This window comes from Schistocerca gregaria, chromosome 8, assembly GCF_023897955.1.
Source record: "Schistocerca gregaria isolate iqSchGreg1 chromosome 8, iqSchGreg1.2, whole genome shotgun sequence".
Lineage (NCBI taxonomy): Eukaryota > Metazoa > Arthropoda > Insecta > Orthoptera > Acrididae > Schistocerca > Schistocerca gregaria.
The window spans coordinates 327,301,923-327,318,208 of record NC_064927.1 but is presented as its reverse complement, the minus strand read 5'-3'; the positions used below and the strand labels follow the sequence as shown (position 1 = coordinate 327,318,208).

General features: G+C 43.3%; 1 protein-coding gene across 1 annotated transcript in view; it reads left to right on the top strand.

Moving 5' to 3' along the window:
- The first annotated feature begins 7,792 nt into the window (after positions 1–7,792).
- The window catches only part of LOC126284899 (odorant receptor Or2-like), a 52,163-nt gene continuing 43,669 nt past the window's right edge, over positions 7,793–16,286 (top strand). Inside the window, exon 1 of the mRNA XM_049984162.1 lies at positions 7,793–8,592. Within this exon, the coding sequence (XP_049840119.1) occupies positions 7,793–8,592 (800 nt within the window). The remainder of the gene's footprint in view (positions 8,593–16,286) is intronic.

Here is a 16,286-nt window from a genome sequence, read left to right as displayed (position 1 = left end):
TCGGCGAATCGTGTCACTGTAGCCGGGGAAGCTGGTCTCCCGCCACCACTGCTTCGCCTTCAGAAAGGGATTTTCTCTGCTCCTAGACACTAAGTCCCTGTCTTCCTGCTGTGAGCTCGCTCTCTTCCTGTCTGAGGCAGGAGTCCTCTTTGTGGAGCTTCTATCAAGGCAGATCCTCTACCATCTCGTTGCAGTGGTACGTGGTTCCCCAAACCGTTTGCCAGCTTCTCTGATGGAACATCCTCCTTCTTCAATGAGAGCGACGACTCTATCTCGAATAGACCTCTCCAAGTGACCCATTACGGCAGACAGCCTGATGTACGAGGGTCGGTCAAAAAGTAATGCCTCCCATTTTTTTTCTACTTAAAAAAATTAAGTGAAATGAAAAATTTGAATTTGGCGCCATTCCTCAAACCTTTTTCTGCAATCCACTGCAGTAGTGACTTTCTGTGTCAACAGGTGGCAGCACAGCAGAAGTTTGTAAGATGGCCACATCGATGTTCGTTTGAGACAGCGTTGTGTGATTGAATTCTTGAATGCAGAAGGTGAAACGCCCATACGCATTCATGAAAGACTGAAGAAGGTGTATGGTGTTGTGACAGTGGATGTCAGCACTGTTAGACGATGGGTTCGTCGTTGTAAGGAAGCTGAAGGGCAGACACCGTTGACTGACGAAAAGCGGAGCGTCAGGCCGGTGAGTGCAGTGACTCCACACAACATTCAGCCAGTTGATGACATCATTCGTGGTGACCGTCGGGTGACTGCAGATGAAGTGTGTCGCATTATTTCTCTTAGTAAAGGCAGTGTGATCACGATTATTAAACAATTGGGGTACTCAAAAGTTTGTGCATGGTGGGTTCCAAGAATGTTAACCGATCAGAATAAAGAGGCAAGGAAAACAATAGCCTCCCAACACTTGCAGCGCTTCCGTTTGGAGGGAGATGAGTTTCTGAAAAAAATTGTGACCGGGGACGAAACATGGGTGCATTTTTTTGAACCCGAATCAAAGAGGCAGTCAATGGAGTGGCGTCACACAAGCTCGCCGAGGAAGAAAAAATTCAAAACTGTGCGATCGGCAGGGAAAGTTATGGCAACAGTTTTCTGGGATACAGAGGGTGTGATTCTGGTTGATTTTTTGGAGCAGGGATGCACAATAAATTCTGTTCAATATGTCACAACCCTCAAAAAACTTAAAGCACGTCTTCAGCGAGTTAGCCCAACAAAATCAATGGCCGATGTTCTTCTTTTGCATGACAGTGCAAGACCACACACCAGTCGTCACACCTCTGACGAGATTGTCAAAATTGGATGGGAAGTTTTGCCTCATCCCCCATACAGCCCTGACCTGGCACCATCAGACTTCCATCTGTTCAGGCCACTAAAAGAAGCTCATCGTGGGATTCATTTTGAAGATGAAGAGGCCGTCAAAACATCCGTGCGTCAATGGCTTAGGAAGCAGAGCTGTGATTTTTACCGTGCTGGGATACATGCCCTTGTTCAAAGATGGACCAAAACTGTAGAGATGGGCGGAGATTACATTGAAAAATGACAAAATGATCCTCAATGTTGTGGTTTTCAACCTATGTAATTGCATTTAAATTTCCTGAGAATTAAACGTAGAAAAAAAATAGGAGGCATTACTTTTTGACTGACCCTCGTATATTTCTGCTTGCCGCTCTTATACTGATGCCAGGAGATGAGGTAAACATATTTATGTCAAACGGAGCGTCAGAGTCGGAGGCATGCGGCGCAACAGTGCTGGCTCGTCCCAGGCTGTTGGCCCACCAATGTCACCGCCAGCTCGCTCACCTCCGTCTCGCCTCGGCCAACCTGGCTGGCCCGTAGCTCGAGAGCCGCGGCTAGTACAGACCCGGGCCGCAAGGTCACGCTCACTCCTTGAAGGACCAAAAGTTGCACCTAGCCCACCGAAGTCTGTAGTGTAAACTAACGCAGCTACAGCTATTGTGTTATAACATGTGCAGGCACACCTACAGTTGACGATTGATTCAAATATTTTACAAACAATACGTTCAAAAATACATTTATTTTAAACATAGCTACCACAAAATATTTCACCTAGCTAGCAATAGCATGACGCAGGAAACTATTGTTTCTTGCAAGCGCTCTGCATTAGATGTAGCCTTATGAAATTGTGTATTCAACCACGACAACTAAGCGGAATGTAAAAGTAAACAGGTTCAGCGCCAGCTTCTCCTAATAATAGTATATACGTGGTATATAATACAGGTTTTGTGCACTTATAACATGTACTCAGTGTCTCTGAAACAATATGTGCTGCACGACGGAAATTACTTTCTGCTGAGGCACTTCACTTACATCTCAATGATACACGACTACGAGAGAACATTGCTCTTTACGGCAGCCAATCCACTTATAAATTAATACGATGATATCGCAGATATTAGGCAACACGTTACTAGGGATGAGAAAGGCCTTCAGGTTTGCAACTAAACATGCTACTCCTAGCTACTACTGAATAACAATTTAATTGTTAACGTGTCTTCATAACCATGTGTGCGGCGTTCGACTCTCAGTCAGCATAGACGTTTCCGTCCCCTTGTTTCTAGTTAAACTTTCGAGTTTAATTAGCTAGTAGGTAATTGTCACGTTAGGGTTCCTTGTTTCGTACAATCATTATCGTCATTTGCGTTTAAGTTGAGAATTGGTAACTGATGATGGTGCAAAGGTCAATAATTGACGTCTCTTGCTGCCTATTGATTGAATCTCTATAAGGCACAAAGCTTTGCTTGGTTAACAGTGGCTTTCTGTTCTGGGTTTGCATCCGGATCCAGAACGAAGACGTTGGCCATGTCATTTAAAGTACAACTTTGTGTACAAGTAAATGTTGTTGAGTAATGTGAACAATGATATTGCTTGTGATTCGCTGTTAATGTGGGATTTCCGTAGAGTGCTTGCCGCCGTTAACCAGGTTTTCTTTTAACTGCTTGGTAATACATAAAGTTGATGCGAAACTACTCCCCGTTGAACGTTGAACGACGTTCAGTATGTGTTGCGTAAACCTTTTAGACAACAAAGAACTTGTTTCCAATTGCCATACAACTTTATAAATCCTTACACTGTCTCAAATACACTCCTGGAAATGGAAAAAAGAACACATTGACACCGGTGTGTCAGACCCACCATACTTGCTCCGGACACTGCGAGAGGGCTGTACAAGCAATGATCACACGCACGGCACAGCGGAAACACCAGGAACCGCGGTGTTGGCCGTCGAATGGCACTAGCTGCGCAGCATTTGTGCACCGCCGCCGTCAATGTCAGCCAGTTTGCCGTGGCATACGGAGCTCCATCGCAGTCTTTAACACTGGTAGCATGCCGCGACAGCGTGGACGTGAACCGTATGTGCAGTTGACGGACTTTGAGCGAGGGCGTATAGTGCGCATGCGGATGGCCGGGTGGACGTACCGCCGAATTGCTCAACACGTGGGGCGTGAGATCTCCACAGTACATCGATGTTGTCGCTAGTGGTTGGCGGAAGGTGCACGTGCCTGTCGACCTGGGACCGGACCGCAGCGACGCAAGGATGCACGCCAAGACCGTAGGATCCTACGGAGTGCCGTAGGGGACCGCACCGCCACTTCCCAGCAAATTAGGGACACTGTTGCTCCTGGGGTATCGGCGAGGACCATTCGCAACCGTCTCCATGAAGCTGGGCTACGGTCCCGCACACCGTTAGGCCGTCTTCCGCTCACGCCCCACCATCGTGCAGCCCGCCTCCAGTGGTGTCGCGACAGGCGTGAATGGAGGGACGAATGGAGACGTGTCGTCTTCAGCGATGAGAGTCGCTTCTGCCTTGGTGCCAAGGATGGTCGTATGCGTGTTTGGCGCCGTGCAGGTGAGCGCCACAATCAGGACTGCATACGACCGAGGCACACAGGGCCAACACCCGGCATCATGGTGTGGGGAGCGATCTCCTACACTGGCCGTACACCTCTGGTGATCGTCGAGGGGACACTGAATAGTGTACGGTACATCCAAACCGTCATCGAACCCATCGTTCTACCATTCCTAGACCGGCAAGGGAACTTGCTGTTCCAACAGGACAATGCACGTCCGCATGTATCCCGTGCCACGCAACGTGCTCTAGAAGGTGTAAGTCAACTACCCTGGCCAGCAAGATCTCCGGATCTGTCCCCCATTGAGGATGTTTGGGACTGGATGAAGCGTCGTCTCATGCGGTCTGCACGTCAAGCACGAACGCTGGTCCAACTGAGGCGCCAGGTGGAAATGACATGGCAAGCCGTTCCACAAGACTACATCCAGCATCTCTACGATCGTCTCCATGGGAGAATAACAGCCTGCATTGCTGCGAAAGGTGGATATACACTGTACTAGTGCCGACATTGTGCATGCTCTGTTGCCTGTGTCTATGTGCCTGTGGTGCTGTCAGTGTGATCATGTGATGTATCTGACCCCAGGAATGTGTCAACAAAGTTTCCCCTTCCTGGGACAATGAATTCACGGTGTTCTTATTTCAGTTTCCAGGAGTGTATTTAATTGTGCCTAAGGATTACTGAACGATTTATGTGACAAAATTAATTGACCCATAACGTTTGAAATGCCACTTCTTGTAACTATGTATAGTTTACAAACGTCAAGGACTGTCTGATCCCTTCTGTACTATCGTGGTGTTACTTTATATCTGGACGGACTGTCATAAAGACTGGTGTTCTCTGGTAGTCTCTAGCAGTACCCATTGTGTATCTGACAACGACTGTTCTGTGGAGGGTTGCGACGATGTGCAACACAGATATTCTGTGTTGGTTGCATACATTCAGGTGCAGCCTACACGTTGGAATTCAGGCGTGACCCTTTTTTTTTTTGCTGTCCAGTGTACATCACTATTCTTCTGAAACTGTGAAGGATTGTTTGTGAGGAATTTCATTAGCGAAAATATGTATTGTGATGATAAGTTAAAACTTCTAGCTCCTTGAACAGGTACCTAGTCTACATCACTGGATAAACATCATATATAACTCTTACTGCTCGCTTTTGTGCGATCAATACTTTCTTTGTAAGTGGTGAGTTATCCAGTAAATTGCTCTGTACGGCACTACTGAGTGGAAATATACAAAACGTGTCATAATAGTTTGACAATGATTGTCCTTCACTATGACGGGATTCGTGGCTCCCTGTCTGACAATGGTGATGAACTACGTGGCTTGAAACCCGCTTCAGTACCACTTTCAGCTATTAAGCACGTATCGTCATCTTTGTACTCCTCATGTACACTGTCCACACAGTCGAGCGTATACTATATCAGACATTCCACTGACGCATATTGCAGGGATGCTAATGCTTCATCTGCCACTCCTTTTCACAGTGCGAAAATCCTTTGGTTCCCTTGTGACGAAATGTCAACTTCAACAACTTTGGTTATAGGTATACTGCAATGTTTGTTTTCTTTATCTTTGCCATTACTCTGCTTCGTATCAACACCATTAGCACTGTAGCACCGTTGTGCGTTAGTCGTCGAGTAATTAGCTGAGCTATGCTCTGTAGCGTCATGCCGTGCTCACCTTTGGGTTACGTCCAGTACCGCCCGTTTTTCCATTAGTAGCCTATATTGTGGTTGCATAGTAGAAAATATGTGGGGCATCATATGCCGAACTGGTGACTAAATGCAATAGAAAATAATTTTTTAACTACGTGTTTTAACGGTTTCGACAGAGACGTATAGTACAAAAATATAGCAGCTGACGTATAAAAAGTGTGAATCCATGTTATTAATCCCAGTTACTTGACACCGTTGCATTTAGACATCTTTTATCACAGTAATTTATCGTACATGGTTTGCAGTCGATAATGGATCAGTACAGCACGAGAGCTTGTAATTTGACACTTTGTGAATACCCAGTCTGAAATACGTATTATTTTCAAAGTGTACGTAGCAACAGGTATTTCCCGTCCTCTATCGCTAAGTGTGGAAACTGTGTTGCCTAGAACGTCTTCGCTTTCTTCCTTTGTCTTCCTGGTGTGTTATAGTCCTACCAGTATCACAAGTTTCCGCTAACAGAAGGATAACGACAAATACACAAATTAGACAAGTACAACTTGCTGTTGGTTGGTATTAAGCTCATGTTTCTTCTAAGTTACCGAGGCATACAAAATATAACTTAGCGGTCATTTCTCCGCAATACTTCTTTTTTTTTTTTTTGAATGTTGTGTGCTGCAAGCTTATCTATCAAAGAAGTCTCAAATTCTAAACCAAAGAATATTAAATTTGTTACATATATACTTCATGTTCTTTTTAGGCTGCATAAAGCATTACAAAATTAGAAAAAAAGGTAGACTGTGGCTATGCCTTTAGGGTCGCACATCACCGTAATATTGATAGCAAAGAGAGCAAGCTAATCCATGTCGAGGTCAGTTTTTTTTTTTTAATCGAGTGAAACGTATGAATCTTTGATTGTTTCATTGAGTGATAACATCCTTTGATTAATTTTTATTTATTTAAATAACTTTGCTGATGAGGTATTGTTGTAGTGAGCTTTTCTGACTACTTAAATCACATTACGCACGTGCTTAAGATTGGTATACTAAGTCTAGCAAGATTGGTATACTAAGTCTAGCCATGTCGAGCTTTCTAAAGGACATCAGTTCCGCCATTCACGGTCGAAAGTATCGATGTTCACGTTTGGAATTTCGACCTACAGCTCATAGTCAGATGGTGTCCAGGAAAAGACTGCGCTTCAGCACGCGTAAAATTTCAAAAATCCTCCGACTTGTACTCATATCAGTGGTGTATCTGAGCCCTGTGACAATGTTAAGTACTCAACAGATATCCCAATTAACCACTGCCTTTGGGCGTTGCTTATATGTGAACTCAGGCAATGTACAATCGCCGGCCGTGGTAGCCGAGCGGTTCTAGACGCTTCAGTCCGGAACCGCGCGACTGCTACGGTCGCAGGTTTGAATCCTGCCTCGGACATGGATGTGTGTGATGTCCTTAGGTTAGTTAGGTTTACGTAGTTCTCAGTTCTAGGGGACTGATGACCTAAGATGTTAAGTCCCATAGTTCTCAGAGCCATTTGAACCATTTTTTTGAATGCACAATCACAGTTGTTGATCGGGATTTGTGTTACGGCTGTTAACATTGTTATAAGACTCAGATACGACGAGTACATGTCGTTGTTTGTAGCAAACCACTTCAGAATGGCACTAAGACTGAAATTGTATTTGTGAAAATAAATGCATTCAACAGTCAACGGCGAAAATGATCTCTTTTAAAAACGCCTGAGATTGTTATTTCAAAGTGTTACTACCTGCCAAATAAAGCTTTAACAGTGGTATACGCCAAGGTTTGTTGACAGAATTTGACACATATTTATATATGTATTGTCATTATTAATCAATTTCTGATTGGATGAGCAACGTACATAGCCACATGACTTTTAAGTGATCTTGTCAACCGGACTGTTTAATGTTTCATTTAAGCTATATTATTAAACCCTATTGACTTACTGCGTTTCTTTACGTTACACAACTCAGACGAGACTAATTGAGGAAGATGAATAAATCAACAACAAAATGCTGAAATATTACTTGATAAATGGAAATTCGTCTCGACCTCTCAATTTTTTACTACTGCACTCATGTATATATATGAATACAAGTGACGTTCTACGTAAATGGATCGAGAAGCTGAAAGGACTCCAGTAGTTTAAATTTCGCTCCACTGTCTGCACCGGTCTGTGTTCCGGAAATCTATTCAGGCGGAGTATCCTGAGCTGCATTTGGGAGAGGAGCGATGAAAAGTAGGGAGAAGGGTGACACGGAGCTGCCTTTGTCATGGTCGGAAAGCGAGCGGTCAGTCTTGAAGCTGAATATGCGCCACTTGTGTTTATTTGGAGCATGGCCGCTGTCAAGGTACCGAATATTCCACGTTTACAGCGTCATCAACCTAGCTCTGGGCATATGGTACGTTAACGAGGCCTCGACATACGTCTCCTACATATGGGGAGACATGGAGGAAGCGACGCTGGTACTCATTAGTACTTTCAACATCGGTAGCATCGTTGTGAAGACGACTCTGTTCCTGTGGTACAGAGGACAGTACTTTGCTCTGGTGCGGCGAGTAGACGATCTGATGCTGGTACAGAGCGAAGCCTGCTCCCAGGACCCGGTCCTCGGACACTTGCTGTGGCGCTCCAAGAGGACCGCGGCCCGCCTTACCACGGCCATGCTGCTGCTCATGGTGTCCCAGTACGTCACGTGGTACCCCATGCCGCTCATCATGAACTGGGGTGAGCGCCGCTTGCCCCTAGCGCAGCATCCCTGGGACAACAACAGCAATTATTACGTGCTGTCGTACGCCGCACAGTGCATTTCTGTATCGTGGATGACGCAGATCAGCTTCGGCATCGACTGCCTCTTCGTGTCCATTATGATCCTCGTGGCCGCGCAGATGAAGATCCTCGCTTCGCGTGTGGCCAGTTTGAAGATGCAAGACGACGAGTTAAGTCGCAAGAAGCACGCAATTAAATGTCCCAGATACAAATTATACAGAGATTTGTGCCTCTGTATTGAAACCCATCAACAGCTTCTAAGGTACGTCGAGCAGTGACTTGTAATTTCTGTGAATGATGCGAAGCTTTTCATAGTCTAGGATGTTAATCTTCATCGTATAAATGATCGGTTTCAAATGGTAGCAGTTATCCTCAGGCAACTGTAAAAGGCGATCCTTATTATTGTAAAACTTATCGTAAGCGATGTGTAAACGGAAAAGCAACCAACGTCTTTTATTATGGAGAACGAATAAGAACTCCACAAACAAAATTTAGGAGATTGTTCTACGATATTTTCTGAGTATATTGGCCCAAGGGATTGGTGGTCTCCCGGAGATCGTTACATAATAATTTCATTGCATGTCGCTATTTATCTTCGTAATCGTACTGCAGTGAAAATTTTTGCACAAGAGTGTAAATATCGAGACACGCACAGTGTGTCTTCTTTTGAAGCAAACACGTTCCATTCACTCACGGTACTTGTGGTTGACAACAGCAATGACCACTTTACTCTACGCCGCCAAAATTGCAATTCAGTGCCGCTAATTAACTTTCCCGGGTTTGTTTCGCTGAATGTCCTAGTTGCACATTAACAGCCGCTACACACGCTGCCGTGTTCGAGATGGTCAATTCTGGGATTAATAGATAACAGATCTGCATTTGTAATGTGCAATAGTATACACTGATAGAACCGTTTGAAATCATTGTAACAAGAAAGTACTTCCTTGGTCTGAGCCGGTCGGAGTGGCTGTGCGGTTCTAGGCGCTACATTCTGGAGCCGAGCGACCGCTACGGCCGCATGTTCGAATGTGTGTGATGTCCTTAGGTTAGTTAGGTTTAATTAGTTCTAAGTTCTAGGCGACTGATGACCTCAGAAGTTAAGTCGCATAGTGCTCAGAGCCATTTAAACCATTTTTTGTAATCCTATGATCCGAGGAGGGCAATATAACTCTGCTAAAGCTAGTAATCAGAATATCTGTCAAACGTGTCTGAGCATTAATAATACTATTTTCTTCTGTGTCTTCTGTTGAAATTTCTGGTGATCGTATATTACACGCTTCTTCGCTATTGTCACAGCAACTGTGGTTATTGGGACGACAAACCGAATACATCATTGTTATATTATTACTCTGAAATGATGACCGTGGGTTTGTAGTAGCAAAATACTCATAAAACATCCCTGACCAAAATCCCTAATATTGCCAGTGGAGTTCGACTTCAGCCTCTATCGTAATTTTACAATAACTTACTATGTCAGAATACGCCCGCCGGGTGGCCGTGCGGTCCAGCGCACGGCTTTCCGGGCGGGAAGGAGCGCCGGTCCCCGGTACGAATCCGCCCGGCGGATTTGTGTCGAGGTCCTGTGAGCCAGCCAGTCTGTGGATGGTTTTTAGGCGGTTTTCCATCAGCCTCGGCGAATGCGGGCTGGTTCCCTTTATTCCGCCTCAGCTACACTATGTCGGTGATTGCTGCGCGAACAAATTCTCCACGTACGCGTAGACAGCCATTACTTTACCACGCAAACATAGGGGTTACACTCGTCTGGTGTGAGACGTTCCCTGGGGGGTCTACCGGGGACCGAACCGCACAATAACCCTGGGTTCGGAGTGGGGAGGCGGAGGGGTGAAGTGGACTGCGGTAGTCGTCGTGGGTTTGGGGACCACTGCGGCTGCGGCGGGGACGGAGCCTCTCCGTCGTTTCTACGTCCCCCGTTAACATAACATAACATAACGTGTCAGAATACAGTGTTTGTTTTGGCATTTTAGTATCTAAGTTCATATTCTCATTAGGTTATTTTTGTTGCTACTCTACTCAACGAAGCGACGACTACATTTCAAATTTTAGATTTTGTTTCTTATTTAAGGTTTATGCTACGCCTCCTATTGGTCGAAATTCCTTTTTTTTTAATTTTACCGTGGAAACAGGTGAAACAGTCCAGTTGATATGTCATACGTTTGTAAACTGCAAACGACACATCACTGGGAATTAATGATTCCGTAGATATGTCTCTTATCTTTTCCTTTCGTTTCATACCATTTGTTTTCGCTTAAACTGAAAGTCTCTAGTAGTATATCTTTGGGCACTCGAGCACTTTGACCAAACTTCAACCTTACGACCTTCCCATGCTATCACTGAACTTGAACACATGAGTTCAGCCATGTGTGTTGCAGCTGTAACATGATACGCAGTTACGACAGCAAAAGTTCAGAATCTTCAGCAAAAATTCTTTCCCACCAGGAACTATTGCACATGAAAAACACATACACAAGTTTCGCTCTCTCGATAGCAGCGTAGTATTTTACCAGCCATTAAATTGGGTCATGTGCAAAAGTATCGAATTACATATGAAAATACATAACGTTATTCACAAGTCCAAAGAATTTCCTTGCCAAAAACATCTAGGTTTCACGTATCTTGCATAAATCGGGCTCGTTCTCTAAATCATCCAAGTGAACTGATTTTTTTGTACCATCTTCAAATAGTATCGAAACAGCTTGTATTATTTATCAAAATACATGCCAACATTGAGAACACTGTTGTAACTCAAAATACTTTTCTGTATTATTTATCGAATATACACAGGTTCAGAAAAATTTATTGAGTAAAAAACTGTTTTGTAACACATAAAACTGTTTGTGCATTAAGCACCAGGTTTCCAAACAAATCCAAAGCTTTTGCCAGCACTTTTTGATGCCAGCGAGAGAACACACACACACTCACAACACACACACGCACGCACACACACAATTACGCCAAATACTCTACCTACCATTCCGCTTCATCATTAAATTCCATCTCCCTACGTTTTATACTTCAGAAGGAAATGTTCAGTGCCATATTGCCTCATCAGTGAATTTCATCCACTCGGTTTTATTTGTACATCACTAAATAAATTTCCATGCCCGATATTAAACGTAAATTATTACCTCATCAGCAAAGTTTCATTGCTTTATTAACTGTTATGATTTATACTTTCATCACTTTCAGTGTCATAAAAAAGGAAACCTTTAATTTTGTGTGTAGTATCATTTCACAAATGTTAGCTCCTGTGTTTCAGATTGATACGTCTGTGTCAGATTGATGGACCATCTTCAAGTAAACTAAACGAACTTCCAGATGAAATAAATAAAATTATAAGCGTTCTATGTTTTTTTCAGTTTTCACACTCTAACCCAGTTACAAATCAAATTTACTGTTTCTTTACGTTTTCACACACTCTCTAAAATCAGTTACAAATACTGTTTTATACTGACTGAAAAAATTACAATGACAATGATCATAAACAATGTTAAGTATGCTTAATACAGCAACAACCTAATGTTTTCTTTTTAATTAGACACTACATTTTAATTTCAGTCTTGCATTCAGAGTAGCATCTTAATACCTATCTTGCCTGAATGTCTCTAGTTACGTGTCTGTCATGTTTCAGCAATTTTGCATTGTTTTGCCGAACACAAAATTATTTATCAGTAGATATAAGAGGCTTATTTCTCAAAAGATTTGCTGGCATGGATACATTTTTCAGCATTCATCTCACTATATGGTTTCATCGAAGTAGTTCATCTGATTGTTAAAATGCTCAGAATCTCTTGTAATACCAATTTAAATTGAAATTATTGCTTTAGATTTCTATAGTGAATTAAGATATATCCTTTTCATTGTTTTGATTGGTTAATATCAGATGGTGGTGGATTTTTCTGACTTTAGAAGAATAAATCTGACTGGAAATCGTGAATACTCTAAACATATCTGACATCTCCTTCGAACATGTACCATACTTCAGAATGTTTTTCATGTTAAGAGTTTCAACACTCTCAGGAAAAACGCCACACAAGATTGGGCAATATTAGAGACTACGAGCTGTAGAGGGTATTATCGTCCAGTTTGTAGGATTATTCAGTTTTATCATCATAACTAGCAATGAATCTGTTGATTGCTACAGCATGTGTGCATGAAGAATGAACAATATGGTGATGTTGCTGGCAATCAGCTGCCAATAACCTGCTCAGGTAATTTCCAGTACGGCATCCAATCCTAATCGAGGTGAAATAATTTAAATAACAAGAACCAGTTTACTTGTTTTAAGACATACGGTACAAATATTATGTAGCATAAAAGTTTCAAGACTGTGTGTTTGGCGGGGTGGGGGGGGTTGGGTTGGGGGGGTGGGGGGGGGGGTGAAGGTGCTCCTTACAGGCGCTCTTACACATATTAAAAGAAACAAATGTGCATAAAATAGCTAAAATTGTTGTCACTCTGTGAGGAGGAACCCTATAAAATGACACTGACTCACTCCCAACTCAATTGTGTTAACCCCCACGATCACTCTACCTCACATGCTTGAAAACAACCAAGAAAGGATGAAACTGCTATACCTGGCATTAAATCATAAGTAAACCGGCAGATTAACTAAAAGAAATAAGGCACAGTCCAAAATGTTGACGATTCTGATCTATACGCCACGAGTACCACACACTGGAGGGATCTCTCGCCACAACAGGAAGTCATGCGTCGTAGGGATTTGGCCAACGCGAAGACGAGCAAGGAGGATCTCGTCACGTCTGCGTAACTGGAAGAAGTTACATCACGACCAAGTTGTAGGGTTTACTAGACGCAGCGTATTGTCGTCACTCCAAGCCACTCATCTTCCCGTTGACGTGTGACTCTGTACCTCAACAGCAAGAAGACAGATGAATGGGGATGGCACACTGAACTAATTGAGGATCACGACACACCTCCTTGGCTACTACATCTGCCCTTGCGTTCCTCGCAGTACCTATGTGCCTTGGCTGTCAACAGTAAGATACCTCCTTCCCCATCATTTGTAACTTTAAACGAGCGTCCTGGGTACCCTGGAGGACTTTATCGGCTGGATGCAAACGTTGCAGAGTGTGACGGCCACTCGGAGAGTCGGAACAGGCCACTAATTAAGAAGGCAGGGCGCATCTAATCTGCTCCAATGCCCTCAAGATGGCGGACTCTGAAGCTGACCACATCTTGAGGATACGATTTGGGGAACCAACAGAGTAGCCAACGGAATCAATCTCTTTATATCTATCCATGAATAGTTACATAATTTTCGTGCTAATTTAAAATGTCTGAAAATATCACATTTAAAATAGACGGAGAATTGCTATCTCTCCTGTACTGTACTAAATCTAAAATTACTCTGTGCTTCTGCAGTAACCAGGGTGGCAGTCGGTTAAGAACCCGTATTTCAACCCATAAGTGCACTGCACCAATGGACTCCAACATACATTTCGTACGGATGCCAACGGCTTCATTGCCCACGGACGACTGGCAATGAGGTGTTCCATATCTTTAGGAGCAACAGTTTGGTACTCTTGTGAATTGGGAGTAGAGAGAAACGTACACATATGATGCACCATGAGGAATTACGGTCGGATGGTAAATGGCACTTCATCAACATCAGCGCAGAGATAGGGTAGGGGGCTGGTCTTGTATGCGCTTGTGGTTAGTCTGGTCCTCTCATGCTGTACAGCGTCAGTTCTCTCCAAGTGAGAAGGTCTCGCTGCTGTACAGCCATTTAGTCAAGCCGCGATCGTACGAAAGCCCCGTAAAATTGGAGCGGACGCGCCCTGCCCTCTCCCCAAGACCTGTGGTCCAAGACTCTTCAAAGTGTTCAGTGCCTTCTGGGCCTCACCTTCGTGTCCTTCTGGTGTGGTAATCACGACAGTCGGAAGCCAAAATTGTGGCCCAAAGACCGCACAGAGTCTTTAAATGCAAGAGCAGAAGAATGGTGTCCCTGAGTACAGTGTTCTAAATGTTACCCTCTCTAGCGCAGCCATAAACAGTATCAAATCTACATTATGGAATCCTCTACAGTGCTCTTTAATTGAGGACGATTTTAATTTTCTGTTTCTCCTCCCGTACAGCCACAAGAACTTGTCATCAGTTGCAATGAACAATAAAGTGGCTGGAGGAGTGGGCTGTTGATTTCGTAGCTGCAGACAGAATTAGCAGAAATTAAGTAGCCGAGACAAATGAACGTAGAAACTACCTCCATTGTTCCTCTTCCTACATGCCATGTAGTGATAGTGTATTTGCCATTATTTTCGTATTCCTGGCATTCGCATTAGACCTCCAGTAAGAGCATTCTTAACTCTTTCTTATTATCTGCCACTGGTATGTTATCAACCAGATATATTAAGATCATTTACATCTATTCCAGTCGTTCCAATTCCGGTGTCTCCTTTATCTAATACGGGATTCGTCATAATGTACTCTACTTACAGATTGAATACATAAGGTGACAGTATGCAAAATTACCGTACCGCTTTCTGAATCTTGACCCATTTAGTTGCTCCAAATATGGTTCTCACTGTGGCTCCTAGGTCAGAGTATTAATTCCACACGAGACAGTAACGTGATCGGGCACGCCAGTGTTTCTGAGAGCTTCTCGTAAATTACTGTGGTCGACACTGTCAAAGGCTTTAAGCATCAGAAATAAAGCAGAAATGCACATATCTCTGGAATCCTCTTGCCTTCCCCGTAATTCTTCTGATGTTGGCAGTTTGATCTCTGGTCTCTCTTCCCTTACAAAATTCAAATTGGTCTTCGGCTAGCTCTTGGTCTGTTTTCCAAAAGAGAAACTGGTATACTTGAGAAATTACAAAACATAATAATTATATTAATTTTCAATAATATCTTCGAGATAGTGATTTTTCCAGTGCCTTTTGCAATTGCTCCCCTAATATATTTATAAAACTCTCTATACGTGAAAGTGATGAAAGAAAACCCCGAAAAAATTACAAGGACCTTTTCGAGAGGAATAGGCTTTTCCTACGAAGAGGAACAGGCTTTTCCTACGAACATATAGATGAGGAAGAGTTATTCGGTGTGGATAACGAAAAATAAGATCACTCCTGTCTGAATTACGATTAAATATGCTTTTATTTTAATTTATTAGTAATGACGTCCTCATATGAGACCAGTATGACGCATTTGTGTTTTCTTTCAGCGTCATTCAAACCTGAATGGAAACATTTACTAATTACCTCAAGTATCACATTGCGCCAAATAAATTAAAATTCTCAAAAATTGTATTTACCTACGCAAAAAATTTGGTCAATATAGTTTCGTTTACCCTATACCAAGAGGAGTATGAAACATTTAACAATAGCTGTCGAAACTTTCTGGAAGAGCACATGTTTTGTTGAAATTTTTTTAAATTTGTGGTAAGTTTGTATGGAACCACACTGCTGAGGTGATCGATCCCTAGGCTTCCACACTAATTAGCCCGAGGGACGACTCGAACCTCCAAGGGGGCGAGCCGACCGAAGCGTGGCAGGGCGCCTTAGACCACACGGCTACCCCGCGCGGCATAGGTTTTGTTGAAGTCTTGTGATATGGTACGACTGTGTACTTGACCAGGATACAAAACTGAGTAATGGTGTGCGCGGAGTTAGAACCTAGCTACAAGCTCACGGTTTGCAGCGGCCAGAACAGAGACAGGAGATTTTCTTGTGTTCCATTCTAAATATTTACCATAGTTGTAGCCTGTCACGAAAGTTTTCAGTTTGGCCTGCACTAAGCTGAAGAGTAGATACAACAACTCTCAACATGAGTTCTGACCCGGTAACCCAGAAAAACTCAGCAGAATATTCTAACGCTGAAGGTACTTACTTCAAAGTACGAAGTTTGTTCTGTGGAAGAAATCTAGAGGAGACAGTGCCAGCATGAAGGTGTGACTCAGCCGAGATTTTATGCCCTTGG